General features: G+C 34.7%; 3 protein-coding genes across 4 annotated transcripts in view; 1 reads left to right on the forward strand and 2 right to left on the reverse strand.

Annotated features, from left to right (window-relative positions):
* The first annotated feature begins 2643 nt into the window (after nt 1-2643).
* LOC107559283 (protein RD3-like) lies at nt 2644-5511 on the forward strand. The gene is made up of 2 exons (XM_016243037.1): nt 2644-2978; nt 4273-5511. Exons 1-2 carry the CDS (start codon nt 2677-2679, stop codon nt 4514-4516), a joined length of 546 nt encoding a protein of 181 aa, XP_016098523.1. The 5' UTR covers nt 2644-2676; the 3' UTR covers nt 4517-5511.
* A 603-nt stretch (nt 5512-6114) lies between these two features.
* LOC107559282 (syntaxin-5-like) lies at nt 6115-12336 on the reverse strand. The gene is made up of 9 exons (XM_016243036.1): nt 12268-12336; nt 12082-12137; nt 11770-11840; nt 11439-11555; nt 11169-11225; nt 10268-10349; nt 9534-9640; nt 8187-8308; nt 6115-6750 (listed from the first exon to the last, which is right to left on the reverse strand). Exons 1-9 carry the CDS (start codon nt 12273-12275, stop codon nt 6591-6593), a joined length of 780 nt encoding a protein of 259 aa, XP_016098522.1. The 5' UTR covers nt 12276-12336; the 3' UTR covers nt 6115-6590.
* A 4238-nt stretch (nt 12337-16574) lies between these two features.
* Nucleotides 16575-19335, reverse strand: part of LOC107559284 (vascular endothelial growth factor A-like) — a 25773-nt gene continuing 23012 nt past the window's right edge. For both annotated transcript variants that reach the window (XM_016243039.1, XM_016243038.1), the window contains one exon: nt 16575-18552. In XM_016243039.1, coding sequence (XP_016098525.1) covers nt 18531-18552 — 22 coding nt within the window. In that variant the 3' untranslated portion in view covers nt 16575-18530. The remainder of the gene's footprint in view (nt 18553-19335) is intronic.

A 19335-nucleotide genomic window follows, 5' to 3' on the forward strand; every position in this document is an offset into this window, starting at 1 on the left:
GCCAGCTGACCCAGTGCATTGTGATTGGCCGAACACCGCAAACACATACCATAATCGCGAGCTTCAGCTTTCAAAGTAAATGTAAAGACAGAGCCCGAAAGGGGAACAAAGTCGCGTGACAGACACAGTGATGAAGCTGGTATGTGTTTGCAGTACACAAGCCACGGTTAAGACAGCTGACTCCACTGTGATGTGACCCCCCCCCCTCTCTCGCTCTCTCTCTCACACACACACACACACACAAACACACACACATGATGCGCAAAACTCCGCATTTGAACAGTCAATAGTTGGAGAAATGTAGCATTACATCACTGGCTCACCAACAGATTCTCTGCAGTGAATGGGTGCCGTCAGAATATGAGACAAACAGCTGATAAAAACACCACAAGTAATCCACACCACTCCAGTCATTCAGTTAATATCTTGTAGTGAAAAGTGCTGAAACTAATAAGCTGCTGGAAAGAAATCCAACATTAATCCCTCATATGAGTCCTTTATCCATAATATTGTTTTTTCCAGTGAAAAAGTTGCCTCGTCTGAATCAGGAGAGAAATATGCACAAACCAAGCACAGTTTACAACGAAAACAATCCAAAATAGTTCTAAACAAATATGTCAGTGAATTTTAATGTGAGGAACAACAGGGAATGGACTTTTCTTTTAATGGAGGAAGCGATAATATGTTATTTTGGCCATAAGGACTTTTTTTAAACTGGAGGAAGTGATATTATACAATCTGGGCTGTTATTTTGACCGTAAGCGACAGTTTAAAGTTAAAACATCTTAATGATGGATTTGTTTATGACACACACAGATTTTCACTTTACAAGACAATGGACAATTACATAATTGATGGACTGGAGTCGTGTGGATTACTTGTGGATTATTGTGGTAAATTCTAATATACAGTTTGCATCCCAGATAGGCAGTTCTATTTGCACCCTTGTACTCATATGTGGATAATTATCCAAACTATTAATTGCATAGTCAACTGAATAATTATCCAAACTACAGCAAAGACAATCAGGGTGCAAATATCTGCACTGTGTTGGCGGCAGAGGAATTATAAAAAAGTGTGGACATCCAACTAAAGTTGAGTCCAAGATCAGGACACAAATAAACAAACAAATAGGGGGGAAAGTGTAGATAGCTACACTCTGATATTGTAGCTCCTAATTTTTTTTTATTTTTTTGCAAATGCAAAATTTCATTTAGCACTGCAACAGGCCTTTAAATGTGGACCTGGGAGCAAACAGTCAGATATAAAATTTTAATGTATCTATATAAACCATAAATAATCTGAGGAATCAAAAAAATTAAAATAATAATCTGGGCCCGTATTCACAAAACATCTTAAGGCTAAAAGTAGCTTGTAACTCGCTGATTTAGGAGAAAATTTAAAAAAATAATGGGCGGGTCGGTCCTAAATTTAGGACTCCTAAACTTTTGATCTAAAAGTATTTCACAAAGCATTTTTGCACTAAAACTAGCTCCTAAATCTGTGAAACATTAGTAGTGAAGAGAACTCCTAAGTCACTAAGACCTAAGATCATAAAATGGCCAGCAATTTGCCTCGGAACGTAAACATTTGAGAAATATTTGACGATAATGAGCTTTTATAAAGGTATCACCTTTGGTTTTGAAGGTTATCCCAACTCCAAATTTTCCTTTGATTATGTCCTTGTTTTCATTAACCAGTTAGGCAAGAAGTAACAGCTGTGCTTGTGTCCAGTTTGGTTTTCTTTTACATTTGCATGTCTTACTATCAGCCATGATTATGCTACTCTGTTTATTAAAAGGCTGTTATATGCATATTCACTAATCAGAATCAGAATCAGAATGAGTTTTTATTGCCAGGTATGTTTACACATACGAGGAATTTGTTTTCATGACAGATTCCTCGTATGTCTAAACATACCTGGCAATAAAAACTCATTCTAACTCACACTAATTATGAAAAGCATACATGTAAGAGGCTGACAATTAGCTGAACACATACTTGTTTAATTAGTGACACTTAGCTTGCATTTTAAAAGCTGACAGAGACCATCAGCCAATCACTGTGTGTATAGTTAATAAGCATGCTGACATCATCCATAGCAACCCCGCCCTCTTACTCTTAGCTTAAGATTTCTCTCTATTCCTTAGTCAAATTTGTCTCAGCAGCTTTATGAATAGGTTTTAAGAGAAAACTCTTAGCTAAAAACTTTTACTGCTACTTAGGAGAACTCTTAGTGATAAGATAAAATGTTTTGTGAATATGCACCCAGTTTTCCAAATAATAAATACAACAATAAAAACATGTACAAGAAATTATTAAAATCATTAATCTATAACAACAACAATAATAATAGTAATAGCTGAATAATATTGTGATATTATAATATTACATTTAATTATTTAGAATAATAAAATATTATGTTATCAGTAATAATATTATCATAATAGAAAATACACATTTTTAAAATTAGTATATATATATATACTGTATATAGACAGACAGACAGACAGACAGACAGATAGACAGATAGACAGATAGAAATATTTTAGATTTTACAATAAAAAAAGTCTCCGTCAAAATGAAACCTGCTGATCTGGTAATCACCTGCAAAAAGTGCTCAATGTTAAAACTTGAACTTCATAACTCAAATGTGACTGGTTGTTGCTCTCACAGATGTTTCCCTGGTCAGTAGTGTTTTCCCTGGAGCCGAAGGTTCCCGGCCAGCGCACTCCAGAGGAGCTGGTGACCAACACTTTGATGCTGGAGCTGGGTGCCATGGTGAAACGGACCGAGCGAATCCATCTGGAGAAGGCAGCAGAAAGTCGCAGACGCCGCAGCTCGTCCTCGGCAGACTACAGCTGGCTGGCCGGCTCTCAGCCACACGTCTCCTACGAGCTCACGCCAGGAGATGTGCTGGAGCTGCAGGACCTCTGCGCTCAGATCCCACCTCAACAGTGTGGGCCGGTCATTGTCAGGTAGGTATCAGGTATCAGGTTCTTTTAGTATAATTGAGAAAATATTATACATTTTATTGATAGTTTCAATTAGGTCTTATTTTTATATTTTTCTTTTTCATTTTAGTTTAATTTTTTGTAGTCTGTTTTTGTGATTTAAAAAAATATATATATATACAGTATATATATATATATATATATATATATAGATTCTATTACACACTCCCAGAATTTTTTTTACTAGTTGTTTGAATTAGTTTTTATTTTTGTATTTTCCTTTTTTCTTTTAAAGTCAGTTAAAGTTATAGTAATTTTTGTTGCAGTTTTTTTCTTTTTATTAGTTTTTGTTTAAATGTCGGTAGTTTTTATTACATTTGAAACTTTAGTTTTGTTTGAGTACATTGTTAAACTAAATGAAAACTGGATGTCTTTGTGACTAGATGAAATAAAACAAGATGCATTTTATTTCAGTTAATATTAAAGTTAAAAAACGAACCTAATTGCTTGTAAATTTCACAATTAATTATAAAGAAATGGCTAGTAACACGCTGAATTAAACATTACATTTGGAAGTAGAAAGACTAAACAGTATTTGCTTGTAAAAAGTACTCCAATAATCTTTGTTTTAATTACTGTGAAAATACATTTTTTACAATGTAGTTTAAATGTTTTTATTTTTAGATTTTCCTTTTTCCATTTTAATTTGAATTAGTTTTAGTCATTTGTGTCATTTATTTATTTGAAATATGTCTATATAGTTTTTATTCATTCAGTTTTAGTTTTAGTTATTTTAGTAGGCCTACATCAAGTTAAACTAAATTAAAATGAGAAGTGTTTCCTTGGCAACTAGCTGAAAGTTTTTCTTTTCTTTATATTTTCTTTTAGTTCCAAAAAGTACTCCAATAATCTTTGTTTTAATTACTGTGAAAATACATTTTTTACAATGTAGTTTAAATGAGTTTTTATTTTTAGATTTTCCTTTTTCCATTTTAATTTGAGTTAGTTTTAGTCATTTGTGTCGTTTATTTATTTGAAATATGTTCTAGTTTTTATTCATTCAGTTTTAGTTTGAGTTATTTTAGTAGGCCTACATTAAGTTAAACTAAATTAAAATGAGAAGTGTTTCCTTGGCAACTAGCTGAAAGTTTTTCTTTTCTTTATATTTTCTTTTAGTTCTGTCAAGGATTATTTTATTTCAAGTAACATGTTTCTTATGCTTTTAGTTTTGCTTAAATAACCCTATGAACTGACCAATACAGAGATGAGTCATGCAATACCTTTTTAAAGATATTAATATTTGTTGTTTGTTTGAAAGTTTCAGGAAACTAGTGTCAGAGTTTGAGCCTGAGGTGCACGAGGTCCCCAAACTGTTCCGGGGGGTCCTAAGAAACTGCCTGGATGAGCTTCAGGGAGATGCAGAGCTTCAGGATGGGGTGAACCGTTGGGAACAAAAGCGCAGCAAGAGCCTCTCCTTCGTCACGTTCCGATCCAAGTTCCGCACCCTGAACCGTGGAAATTTTTATGATACTTTGCTTACAAAAAGTGGTGGAATAATGTAGATAAAATAATATTTATATTTTAGTGCAAATACACAATCGGTTAATTGTACACCATTTTTAAGTAATAATACTCTTTTTTTGTTTTAATATTTCAACAAAAAATTAACAAATTAACAATAAAACCCTCAAAAGATGAAAATTGCTGAATTTTTTAAAACATTGTCAGCTTAATTTCTATTATGCATTGTTATCTTTTCATTTTGGGGAAACATATTCTCACCATGTTTTGTGATTCGCTCCACAAAATCTCTACAGCCACAGCGAGAGAAAAAAAAAGCAACATTAGCCATAATCAGTTTCTCAGATGTGTTTTAATATGTACTGTTTGTCCTTACATTACAACAGTGCTCAGTTTATACAAGAGATGCAGACCATTCAGCTAAAAAAAGCCTGGAAACAAGAGTCTTCATAAAAAGTGCTCATTAAATAATACACTGTACATTGATCATGAGTTTGAGATTTTTGTGGCGTGTGTGGGAGAGAGAAAGTCTGTGATTTACCAAATTAGAGAGTTTGACCTTGAAAGCGCTGCTTCTAAATGAAGAAAACATCATCTCGCCAGCTCCCTCTCCTGTTTCATTATTCACAGCATCACAGCATGAAGGAGCTGATCTTCAGTTCTTTGTGCAGGTGGCCAATAGTTCATCAGGCCAAAGTTGCTCCTCACAAATGAAGGAAACGCATACAGCGCTCATTTCTCAGAGTACCGATCGGTTTCATTACCAGACGTTCAGCTCTAGAACAACCAACACATGCAACTTCCTCTGCACTGACCTGGAACAAAACACGTCCTGATGTAATGAATGAGCAGTTTATAACTTTAGACCCATCTGGAGTCTCTTTGTGATCTATTCAATTCTATAGTATTGTATAAAACACTGGTCTTCATTCGCACCTTGTTTATTCCTGCACAAAGCAAAATCATAAGACCAGGCTACTTCCTCTAACTCCTCCTTGTGCATTTGGCAGAATCAAACTCAAAAAAAGAAACTGAAAGTTTCTAAACAGTATATATTATTACAGACCCCATATTTACAGGGCCTGCAATCAGAAGGCCTTTACACTAGAAGGGAGAATCTCATGAAAATTTAGACTTATATTTCACCACCCAAAAAGGAAAATGTAGTCTATATTTTTTTTAGGACCATTAAGAAAGAAAGCGAGAGAGAGGGAGAGAAAGAGAAAGAGAAAGAGAGAATTTTTTTTTCCCCCATTGTGGCATTATTTTAATGACAACTAAGCACATTTCCCCCAAAATTCCCATGAATGTTGATAAATTTATAAACTAAATTATAAAATTATTTTCACATTTATAAGAACATTGGTGAGTATATAACATGGTAGCATTTGTTGTACTGAATTTTAATTTATACTGTAATTAATCATTTAAAAAAAAATCACGCTACATATAATAAATCAACATTATTATACAGCAATTTTTTCAAATTGCATATAAGAACTTAGTTTTCATGAAAAAAATGCCATAATGGTCCTAAAATAGACATCACTTTTTGTATTAAAAATATAATTAATTATATAATTAATTATAAATTATTTTTCCCTTTCAATTTTTTGGGTAAAACATGACTGATATTTCTTTGTGAGATTCACCCATAAATGGCAAATAATTACCTGTCTTTGATATAAAAACACATTAATAAAGATTAACGGGGGAATTATTATTATCAGGCTTATTTTATGAGGAGAATTAGGTCACATTTAATTTACTGTAAAAATGTTATCTCTGATTACGGACAACACTGTCTGAGAAAAACAAACTAAACCAGTTTGGAGAATCAAACCACTTGGGAAAAAGCCTTCTCTTTTAATATGCGATTATTAATAAGAAATGAAGGCTCAAATATTAATGCAGATGTAGATGAAGCTTAAAGAGAACAGAGTGAATCAGAACACCCTCCTCTCTGTTTAAATACACAGTAAACCTCAGCTCCACCTTCACCCCCCCCAAAAGAGTCACAAGTCCACTTGTGATTTTGCACATTCGCCCATAAGTCCATCCTTCAAACCCTTTGGCTCCGTTTTCATCCCTCCTTATGCTCAGGGTCGTTCCTTCTCAGGCGAGGAAGACCACAAAGATGATGAAGAAGATGATGAGAACGAGGAATATCTTGATCATGAGCCAGCGATTGGAGGAGACGGACTGGAAGTACTTCAGTATCTCGGTGTGGGCCATTTCCACATTCAGCTGGGTGTCCTCCACATTGGCATCGATCCTGGTGGTCAACAGAATCAGACAATGAATATGATTTTACAGTCTTTGACAACAATTACACAACTACATCATGATTACATCAATCTTAATAAATGTTTTTACTTTTTTCACAAATGCACACAAAGAGCATGCATTTTTACTTTTATTTCATTAAATCATCACCTTTTGAAGTGTCACAATCACATTAGGCTATATCGCGCCTACTGCTTTTGTCTTGCCCAAATATAAGATCTCTTAAAATGATTATTAAGACTTCTGTTATACTATTTCAGTGTTGCTTTTGACAGCAAATTTGGATTTAGTCTTAGTCATAGTCTTTTGACTAAAATAATGGGTTTAGTTAGTGTAATGCATTTATTAAGCATTTCTCAAAACATTTAGATTAATCCTTATTAGGGTTACTAATGTCATTCAGTCAAGAGTAGCGAGTGATTTTCTCTTTCTTTTGTTGCTTGATTAACATTAATGACACATACAACAGCAACTAATTAGGCTGCTTTCCCTTTAAAACCAAATGCACAGGTGCATTATACTGATACACATCCGATATTCTCCCAACTGTTTACGTTCACTTAAGACGTAACCGAGTGTGTATTCACGTAACAGTGTACGTGAATACTCGTTAAAACTGACGATTCGACATCATTTTGTGTGTATTTCTCGGTTCATGCGACGTGAAAGAGAACTGAATTCAGTCATGCGCTGTTTGCAAAGAGCTTTTCTGTGTGCGTGATTCGGGTGTGTGCACTCAGAAAACCGGACTGAATTGAGTTCTCTTTTGCATCGTCATGCTTTTCAAATTTAACCACATCTCTGCTCTTCTCTTACTTTTTACATTTTTTTACTTTTAATGGGACGTGCAGCAAGTGTATGCTAGCTTATGTCCCGCCGGATAGATCAGTAGGCTGTTGTTACAGTTCAAATGAGCACATCTAACCTCCCAACCACGCAGGAGATTCGTTCTGACTGGATCTCTTCCTAGATCGTCCCTCCCTAACATTTTCGTCTCGTTTTTATTAGTTAACGAAAATGTCAATAGCTTTTCATCATAGTTTTTGTAATTCAAAATTAGATTTTCTTTCGTTATCGTCTCGTTTTTATATAAAATGTTGTTGCCGAAAATGTTGACAAAAGTTATTCGTCAGTGAAATGAACACTGCACTATTTAAGATATTTTTATGATCTTAAATTGGGGGGAAACAATTAATTACTTTTTATTAGCATAAACACTCCTAAATAGATTTTTGACAATTTGCACACATCAACTTTTAGTCACAAATGCAAGTGAAACTCGCACTGACATCTATGCTGACTTGAAAAAAATACTAATCTGACTGTAAGCATTTGTGTGTGGTTTGTACAGCATGTACTGTTGAGTCTGTGGTTTTGCAGTATGTTGATTCATGTGGTGTGTATGCATTTGTGTGGTTGTCTGACCTCTGAATCGTCTCTTCCTGCTCTTTGACCATGTGCGCCAACTGCTGAAAGATGGAGCCCAACTCCACAATGGTGCTCTCGATGTTCTGCATGGTATCCGATCGGCTCTGTATATACGAGTCCTACATAAACATAACAAAAGGACATTTCATGATGAAAGCAGACATTCAACAGTTATCATACATGCAAACCTTCAGCTACAAGCAGCAGTCTAGACCAGTGTTTCTCAACCTTTTTTTAGTTGCGGCACCCTTTGGAAATTTTAACAAACTTGTGGCACCCTACAAAATAAATTGTCACAATATTTGAATTTCTAACTTCAATATGATCATTTGAAAAGTATAGATATTCGGCACAACAGGGAAGAACTGCAGAATATAATGTCATAAAAAAAATCTGTAAGAATTTATAGATATTTTTTATATTATTAAAAAAAGTGTGTCCATCAATGGTGGCAATCAGTAGGCTAATTTCTAATGAAGAGACCAATTTATATGACAGATTTTAATGTAGGCTTTTATACATATAGCTATCTCACAAATTTTTGCTCACTCAGTGTTTTTTAAATTTTACAATGGGGTAATTTTGGTGCAGTAGCACGAGATAGCTTGATTTCAAACTTTGAATTGAATAAAAAAAATGACATGTAAGCAGTCAGTAATAAAATAAGAACAAATAAAGAAATGAATGATAGCACAAATAAAAAAATAACGGCAGGCCTTCAAATTAAATAAATAGCTTTTTAGTTTTTCAGGTAGGTCTAACAGTAGGGTTAATTTAACTTTTTTTTTTACCAATTATCCAAATAATGTTTAGTCCTAGAAAGCTATTATTATCAGAACACGTGAGCATAACATAGCGGTTAGCAGATCAATGAATGAGAAAGCAACGTTACCAGAGTTGCACATATACCACACCATGTTACAGCACAGTAGGGCGATTGCAGACAGAAACAATACTGTACTACATCGATGTTTCCTGTCAGCTCAATTATTGAGTGGACTTTGCTGTTCCGATTCGCATGAACGGTATATGAGTGGAGCGACTGAGCAGAGCACACACACACGCATAGAGCGGGATAACACGCAGCGCGTCACACCACGTGAAAGTGAATCCTGAGCGGTGAACTAATTTTCGGCAGCCGGAATTTCAGTGCATCTCTAATTATTGGCGACATCAGAAATGGATATTATATAATAGCTGCTTTTTATTTTAACATTTCAGCAATTTAAAAATATAAAAAATATATTTTTTTACACGGCACCCCTGCTCTCGACAGACAGCACCCCGGTTGGGAAACACTGGTCTAGACTACAAACCATTCCAAATTTCCTGAGGGACTGATACCTGTTCATCGATGAGCTGCAGCTGCAGAGGGTTTGCTCTAGAGTCCATGTCGATGGCCACCTCTCCTCCAAGACTCCTGGACTCATCCTGCATCAGAACTGAGCTGTCTGCGAGAGCCAAGAAATTAAAAACTATTAAATACAAAATAAAGACACAAAGTGTGCATACAAAACCATAAATCATTTGTGGAATGTGACAAGGTGAATAATTCTGATTTTCAAATAACAAATGAAAAAAAACAACAACTATAAAAATATAGAGTTTATAATAATAATAATATACATAGAATTACAAAAATAATAATAACATGAATAATAGTATAATAATTATAATAAATTTAACAAATAAGTTCAATAAAGGTGCAGATTGTTATTACAAAAATTCTGCAAGAGAAAATCTCAAATATAAGGAAGTTTGAATTTGTTTACAATGTTTAGTCGCTACATAACTATCATACTACCATTATTTCATAGTTTTGATCAATTTACTACGTAGAAAATATTTATGAGGATGAGTAAATGTGTCCAAAAGGTTTCTGCTGATGGCACTGGTAGTGAATGATTGTATTAGCACAGCCCAACACTATTTATACTATATATTAACAAGCCATAAAGCATAGTAGCTTGACTCAGTAAAATGAACTAACGGAAATGAAAAAGCTGGAACCTAAAGGGGTAATCTTTCAAATGTGTGAACCACTAAATGAAAATAACAGTACAAAAGAGGTGACATACTGAAGTTATTGGTGAGCAGAGGAGAGGCCGTGACAGGGGCCTGGGAGAAATGCTCTCTTCTGCTGCGCTGCTGCTTCAAATTCTAAACACAACAGGACAGATATGCCTCAGTTAAAACAATAAAGTAATGTTCGCTCATTACAACTGAACTAAATGTTATTTAAACAAAAGACAAGGCACTAGTTTGAAAATCAAAAGAAAGAGCAGGTGGTTTCATAGGACTATGATGCACAGTAGGATTGGGCCGATATACGATGCATTCGTCCATCGCCAATGGCTGACAGACATCTCAATGTTTAGCTGACATCGTGATTCCACCCCCCCCCCCCCCCCCCCCCCCCCCAGAAATATATATATCAATACTTTTTCTCGCAATTATATCGTTGGGTAAGTATAGGCGACTGTATATAAATTGCGGGCATCAGTGAGCCGCTATTGAAACCGCTTTTGATTGGGCGCTCTCATTTTACTTTCACTTTTGAGATTTGCGATCACAAGGACTCTATACTATAGAGCGGCAGTACTTACCACACATTTGACAAGATTAGATGTTTGTCATTGGTGCTCAGGATCTGCAAATCATTCGCCATCGTCCTATTCATGTACTGTAATGCAACAGGCTACCGCTAGCAAGCGGCTAACCTTTTAGTGGCTTCTTATAATGCATTATTTGTTTCACGCTTCAAGCACACCCCTAACCCCGCCCCACGATGTCATCGTCCATCACGATGTTTCACTGTAGACATCGTCCGATGCCAATTTGGTAGACATCGCCCAACCCTAATGCACAGTAAGCACACTTTGTGTGTTTTTGCTTTGCTAAGGCTCCGATTAAATATTTAACACAGAACTGACGATGTTATAAAAGTGTGGCACTGATCATAAAACAAAAAACACTCACCTCTGTTCTCACTTCAAGGACTGACTTGAAATCATTTGACATTGATGCCAGCTTGGACTGCAACACAAACATTTACAGATAAGACTGTTTACAGCATGTACTACATCGCAGCAGGAAAATGAAAGGTGTGGTGGCTAGTCAAGTCATCTAATGTCAATCAAAATGAGATCAACCACCCCTATGGTTTAAAGCAAGGGATATTTGAGATAACGCTTCCTGGAGAGTGTGGGATAGCTGTGCACTAAAGGAACATCAGATATAAGATTGTACCTGCAGGGATACAACAATTGTGTTGGAATGTGTCTGGATGTGACGGCCATTTTGCCCACTACGGGATCGTACGAGGTCTTGCAGCTGCGCTATCTGCTTATTCAGACTGTTGATGTCCTGATAGACAGAGAGAGACGGTATATATCAGATCAGTGCAAGAAGTTGATCTTACACAGTATGGTAGTTAGCTGAAGGATTCTGGTAAACAGATACCAAGACTCCTACAGGCAACTTTAACATCAATGTAAAGTGAAATAAGCAAGTACTGAAATTCATATAAATATGATTTCATATGACTGATATGGAGAATAACAACACAGACATCACTAACCTGTTTAATAATATATGTTAGCTCCTCAATCTCCACTGCTTTATCATCGAACAAAGACTTCCTTTTGGCCACTAGGAGTGAAGGGGAGAATAAAAATTCATAATGACACCAGAGCATACAGTGTACTTTAGAAATCGATAATTCTAACTCAAACATATTAGACCTCAAAGTAAACTAGGGAACCACAAAATAATGGACAAGATGAGCATCAGAACAGTTAAAATACTAATTTTTCCACCATCACAAGAGTCTAATAAGACAAGAAATAAGAGCATCCTTAAATCTATTTAGTATTACTGACGTGTTACTTACAAATTGTAAGCTTTTCAAGCTTGGCAAATGTGTTGCTCAAGTCTTTCCCAATTCTCCTGTTACAGAGAAACAAAACAAGATTTCAGGGGGGCAAAGTTTCGAGAAAGCAGGACAAGGTTCAGTTTCACTGAAGCGGGGGGAAAAAAAACTGGGCAAAGACCAAATAGGATGGATCTGAACTCTTACTTGGCCATAAGAGTGAAGTCACTGCGCTGTTTGAGGGCATTAATGGCAGGTTTATTGTGAGTCCCATTCTGAAAAGACAGAAGCAGCAATATTTTTACTTGTACCAAATTTAATTTCCTCTCATAGAGGAAATTAAAAGAATAATTCAGCCAAAAATGAAATTTTGCTGAAAATTTACTCACGCTCAGACCATTCAAAATGTAAATGGGTTTGTTTCTTTATCAGAACAAATTTGGAGAAATTTAACATTACATCACTAGCTCACCAATGGACCATCTGCAGTTAATTGAAATATATATATATATATATAAAAAGGGGGAAGTCAGAATGAAAGTTCAAACAGCTCATAATCAGCTTTATCCGCTTTTTGACTGTCATTCAGACAGTAGCCATTCACTGCAGAGGACCCATTGGTGAGCAAGTGATGTACAGTGGGGGGAATATTTATTTGATCCCCTGCTGATTTTGTAAGTTTGCCCACTTACAAAGAAATTAAGGGTCTGTAATTTTTACGGTAGGTTTATTTTAACGTATAGAGACAGAATACCAACCAAAAAATCCAGAAAAAAAACCACATTATATAAAAGGTTAGAAATTGATTTGCATTTCAGTGAGTGAATTAAGTATTTGATCCCCAAGCAAAACATGACTTAGTAGGTGCAGAAACCCTTGTTGGTAAGCACAGAGGTTGGACGTTTTTTTGTAGTTGGTCACCAGGTTTGCACACATCTCAGGAGGGATTTTGGTCCACTCCTCTTTACAGTAATAATCAATTAAAACAAAAATAATTTACATTTAAAATAGTATTGGAGCCATATAATTTGTTTTAGTTTTAGTTTGTCCCGCTGTTTATTTTATATTTAACAAAATACTACTACTACTACTACTACTACTAATTTAAAAAATATATTATTATTATTGATTTTGTCAAAGTGCATTTTATGGCGAATATTCGTGGTTTATAGACATACAACAATCATTTTTTAAAATCTTATTGGTCAAAAATAGGCCTTGTTTTATAGAGAAATGAATTTATTATTATTATTTGAATTCACTGCAAAATTAAAAGACTATATATCGAAATTAGAAAATGAAGCCTATTTTAGGATTTGGTTCACTGTCATAAAATGTAAAGAAAATTGATTAATAACAATATTAATTCATTTTTATTAATATATACAGTATATATATATATATAAAGTAGCATAGTAATAGTAGTAGTATTAATAATAATAATCATCCTCATCATCATCATCACTATCATCAAATATAAACATTTAAAATTAATAGAACAAACGTGCAGAAAAATGTTAATGGTTATAAAATCAGACTTCATTTTCTTCATTTTTTATTTTATTTTGTGGAATGTGAGCCAGACATTTCTTTGTGAGAAGGATTGATTCACTGGTAGCGCTGCATGTATTTTTAGAGGCATATTATTGGCTGCATCACTCCTGTTAAAAGCCTAGAGAACACAAAGAGAGAATAAAACAAGTATCAGCGAATCATCAGACAGGAGATATCAGGTAAGGCTTGTGCTGTTCTACAGGTGCTGGGCTGGTGGCATTAGCATTAACAGTAAGCAGTGTGTGTGTGTGTGTGTGAGAGAGAGTCTGACTCAGCAGCAGTCATGCAAGAGGAGGGAGAGGGATAATATTATTTTTCACATCATTACGGAGCTGGCGGCCCTCTGCCCGAGACTCCCAGACCCAGGTGATAATTATCACAATGTTTATCTTTCATTACCGTTAAACGGCAGGAAAAGAGAAGGGAGGGGGTGGACGACACAAAACAGGGAGGTTGAATTAAGAATAAAACAAAGACTAAAGCAAATATGTGCATTCCCTACAGAAAAGTACTGTTGAATTATCATGGTACAGTGATGGTATCAGATGGTAATACTTCGATATGTATAGGCCTATACAATGGTACTGAAAGATTACTATACACATATACCATATTTACACGATACTCCAAGGTCAAGGTCTTTTTCAAATCATGTTACATGTCCAGTTATAGACCATATTTCCACAACAGATTCAATCTCACAATAACATGTCCAGGTCACATTTCACCACAAAAATTAAGTCTATTTTAGGACCATTAAGATTTTTTGCACTATAAACCTTATTTTAACCACAATTTCCATATTTTCTAACCGGAATCACATCACCATGATAGATATTACTTAACGAGTAATCGTATACAATACAACGAGTTTCTAGTCATAAACTACAAAAATTAAATGACACAAGACAGTACAACAAACACTGACATAATGTATAAATAAAAAGCATTTATTTAATATATAGGTCTATATATACATATACACACACAGTATATATATATATATATATATATATCTTTGTTTTCAACACAGTGATAGGAATATGCATTATGGTGATGAGAATTGGGGCAGAAATGTACTTCATTGTTATGAAAATAATGCAAAAAGTCTATATAAAGCATTGAGATTTTTCTTTTGATTTAAATTTTTTTTTTTTGAAAGAACCTTGATTTGAAATATGACCCAGACATGTTTTTAAAAGGTTTTGTGAGATTCACCCGGTAATACTGCAGTACTTTTGCAAGTGACACTTCAGAATTACCAAATCATCACAAATCTATCTCAAAAATAAGACATTTCACTTTATTTATATATTATTAATATATAGCACATTGCTTTATGGCTGTTGTGTTTTGTATATACTGTATGTGTGATCAGACCTACGTTTGAATTTATACACTTACACACATTGTAGACAGAGCAGAGCAGAGCAGAGCAGGTTATGTCTCTCTGTAACAAATATTACACACACGTTCACACACAGGAGAATCGGGCACAGATGGTATAGCAGCAATAACCATTATAATTTCGTTCAAACAAACACTCAAAGCTTATATCGTGTATAGACTGTGGTACAGACTGGGTTCTGTTGGGTCTTGATCTACCTGGATACATACGGACAGATGCGGTTCTATGCACAAATTCTCGGAACAAAGATAGCTACGTTAACTTTACAGACACAGAGGTAGTTGATGCATGTTACTGATGAGAGAGAAAATGCTACATTTATAGCACAGGATATTTCACACGGAACATTTCACAGCAGCAATAGATTTGAAGGAAAGCCAGTCATCATAGACGAGGAAACAGGACAACATATTGACCGGTTCACACAGAAAAGAAAAGTCAACATGAACTCAAAATCAACCCTATTTACTTGCGTTTGCACATTCCTGGTCTTACTGTACATGCATGTCATTCTAAAGAAAATAATATTTGCATTCGTATCTTACATCAACATTAAATGACTTTGTCTCTTAAACAACTTTCCTTTCCCGCTGATGTAACTTAGGCCACGTGGGCTATTGGATAATGCTAACCACTAGTCAAACAGCTATTTAGGCAAACTAATATTCAGGTTTGGCTCCATTTTGCTTTGGTACACCCACTTTTCACACTGTAAAAGATTTTTTTTTCCAAGTAGTAACTAAAACAGATTATTGGCGTATGTTTCACAAGAAAATGCTATTTCAGTCTTTCTACTTCAAAATTTCACATTAAATTAATTTTGTTACTTGACATTTCTTTGCAATTATTTTGAATTTCTGAGTGAAAATTGTTTCAAAGTAAATCCTGCAACAAATATTTTTCAGTTCACCATTCAATCAACTCCCAATAGATCAAATTAAGTGCCGCACTACATATTTGTGACCCTGGACCACAAAACCAGTCATTAGTGTCAATTTTTTTAATTGAGAATTATACATCATCTGAATAAATAAGCTTTCCATTGATGATAGGACAATATTTGGCCGAGATACAACTATTTGAAAATCTGGAATCTGAGGGTGCAAAAAAATCTAAATATTGAGAGCCAATAGATCAAATTAAGTGCCGCACTACATATTTGTGACCCTGGACCACAAAACCAGTCATTAGTGTCAATTTTTTAAATTGAGAATTATACATCATCTGAATAAATAAGCTTTCCATTGATGATAGGACAATATTTGGCCGAGATACAACTATTTGAAAATCTGGAATCTGAGGGTGCAAAAAAATCTAAATATTGAGAAAATCGCCTTTAAAGTTGTCCAAATGAAGTTCTTAGCAATGCATATTACTAATCAAAAATTAAGTTTTGATATATTTACAGTAGGAAATTTACTAAATATCTTCATGGAACATGATCTTTACTTAATATCCTAATGATTTTTGGCATAAAAGTAAAATGTATTATTTTGACCCATACAATGTATTTTTGGTTATTGCTACAAATATACCCCAGCGACTTAAGACTGGTTTTGTGATCCAGGGTCACATTTTTCTCACTGAAGTCTAGTTTCACTAAACATACATCATATACAGAGGTAAAATGGGTTGCAAATTACATTTCATGTTGACTTTAACAAAGATCAGTAGCTCGGGAATGCTGATAACACATGGATATCTTATATCTGGGTAGTCTGGAGAGTGAAAGGGTGCTGAGGGATCCTAATAATTTACATTATTGCAGATACTGACTAAACAAATAATCTGAGAAATCACTTAAAGTGAGGTCAGCCTTGCTCTTGAAAATCCTATTTCATTCAATAATGCTACATATATGGTGGAAAGAAGTGTTTGGTTAAATGACCACCATTAAAAAAAAAGTGATTCTTTCACGTTCGCAGCCTCTGACATCGATGGAAACTAACAATCCTCAACATTGACTGACACATTATCTGAGCTGTATGACTCAGAATAAATCAGCCAAAAATACTGAATATTCTCGAATCATCAGTTGCAGCAGATTAAATGTCCCAAAAGAAACATTATGCAAAGCATAATACAAAATGCATCTCAATATAAAAAATAAATACATAATAGTCCCAACCCTGTGAGATGACTAAGACTGACTTAACACACACAGAACGGGCATTTCCCTTTTCCTGAAGACTTTCTCCGAGCTTCTTTAGTCAAATTCACACTCAGCCCGACTCTGAAGGTTGGATTAACAGAGATACACAAAAGAAACATTCTTTAAAACAAAATAGACTACAATAACATTAGTATTCTTTACAAAACGAACAAGATAGATAAAATAAACTCTTCTTTCAGTATCAACACAGAAAAGCTTATATTTACCTGCCTGCATTTGTATGTGTACGCATGACTGTGTGTGTGTGTGAGGGAGAAAGAATTTTAAAAAAAGGCAGACGAAAAAGTGAAAAGGCTTAAAGAAAGAGACGAAATATGAGTGTGATCGGGGGCGTGGGAGAGAGAAGACGTGTGTTTGGTGAGCACCAATGGAATATAGCCAGGTTTCTATATGATTGGCATTCCTCTCACTGGCTAGCCAGTGGGAAAAGCTTACAATTCCCTAAGGAAGGAACCGAATAAAAAGCAAATCAAACAAACACAAAAAGACTCATTGATACAGTCTGTGAAGCCACATTATGGACTTATAGAGGCCAGGAATAAATTAGGATAGACGCACAGATCCTTATTATGCACAATTCAGACCACACAGACACCCGTCGATCCGTCTAATTGACCCATCCATCCATTTATCACATGCGGAGGGTCAGAGGAGACATCGTGGATGTTCTCAGGATGAGATATTCTGCTTGTGTAGTCAAACACTTGAGTTCTCTCAACATTGAAGGTCTGTCAACATCCATCCCATCAAGAGCTCTCCACTTTAAGTAGTTTGGTAGAAAAAAGACTCCTTCCTTATTCAGTTTTCCCTTTGAAAGTTCTCAGCGCACACTCGTCATCCTTAGCGTCACACTAGCTGAGTGTCCGTGCCTATATGAGGATCCATTAAAGCTGAACAAAATCCCAAAATTAGTTTTGGATAAAGCTCAGTGAGAACTCTATGGTTTACTTTTAAAGCATTGCATATTCCAGCGATACGCTTGACCCACTGAATGTCCATAATACAGTGTCAAATGGTTAAAGGTGGTCTGAAGTTTGGATCATAATGGAAAAAGCTTCAACAATAGGATCTGATGATATTCCAAATCCGTACACACGGCACAGACATGGATAAACAGTGCAGAAAGAATGTATATGGATCTAATACTGCCATAATGGTGTGGGGGGCATAGCCAGATGGGCCAGGGGGTGGGTTTGCGGTTTGTTCCCGAACGCAAACCCTCTTTCTGGGTGAGACCCAAACTTCAGAGTCCATGACAAAAGAATAAGCAAACCTTTGACCTCCTCAAAGCTGTGCAAAGTTTGATCGGTGGATTATACGGGTGGTTTGATTTCACTATTCGCTTTGGGTTTCACATCTGAAAGAGAATGAGAAGAGGAAAGAGATTACTCATGTTAAAAATACTGAGCAACACTTTACTTGAAGCATTTCATAAACAATTGTAACCACAATGATAATGCATTAAAATACTTAAAACTACCTTTCAAAAGTTTAGGACTGGTAACATTTTAATGAAGTCTATGTTCACCAAGGTTGCATTTATTTGATCAAAAATATAGTAAAAACAGTGATATTTCAATTTAATATTATTGCAATTTAAAATAACTGTTTTCTGTTGTATTATATTAAAATGTAATTTATTCCTGTGATGGTAAAGCTGAATTATCAGTAGCCATTACTCCAGTCCTTCAGAAATCATTCTAATATGCTGATTTGCTGCTCAAAAAAAATTTCTTTTTATTATCAATGTTAAAAACAGTTGTGGAAACTGGTAAACTTGTTATAATTTAAAGTCCCTAAGGCTTGACATTCTCATTCTAAACAGAATTTGATTGTATAAAAAAATCATAGAGATAAAAAGCATAGAGATAACCTTAAACCTAACAAACACTTTTGATCAATTTAATGCATTCTTGCTTAATAAAATTATTAATTTATAATAATTCATTATATAATTTAAAGTCCCAAAGAAATGGCTTGGCATTCTCATTTTAAACAGAATTTGACTGTATAAAAAATTTAGATATAAATGCAGAAAAAGTCAATCAATATTTTTAATTAATTTTCCTAGAGAAAAAAAAAATATATATATATATATAAATAAATAAATAAATAAATATAAAAACTAAATAAATAAATA

This window comes from Sinocyclocheilus grahami, unplaced genomic scaffold (genome assembly GCF_001515645.1).
Source record: "Sinocyclocheilus grahami isolate Dianchi unplaced genomic scaffold, SAMN03320097.WGS_v1.1 scaffold680.1, whole genome shotgun sequence".
Lineage (NCBI taxonomy): Eukaryota > Metazoa > Chordata > Actinopteri > Cypriniformes > Cyprinidae > Sinocyclocheilus > Sinocyclocheilus grahami.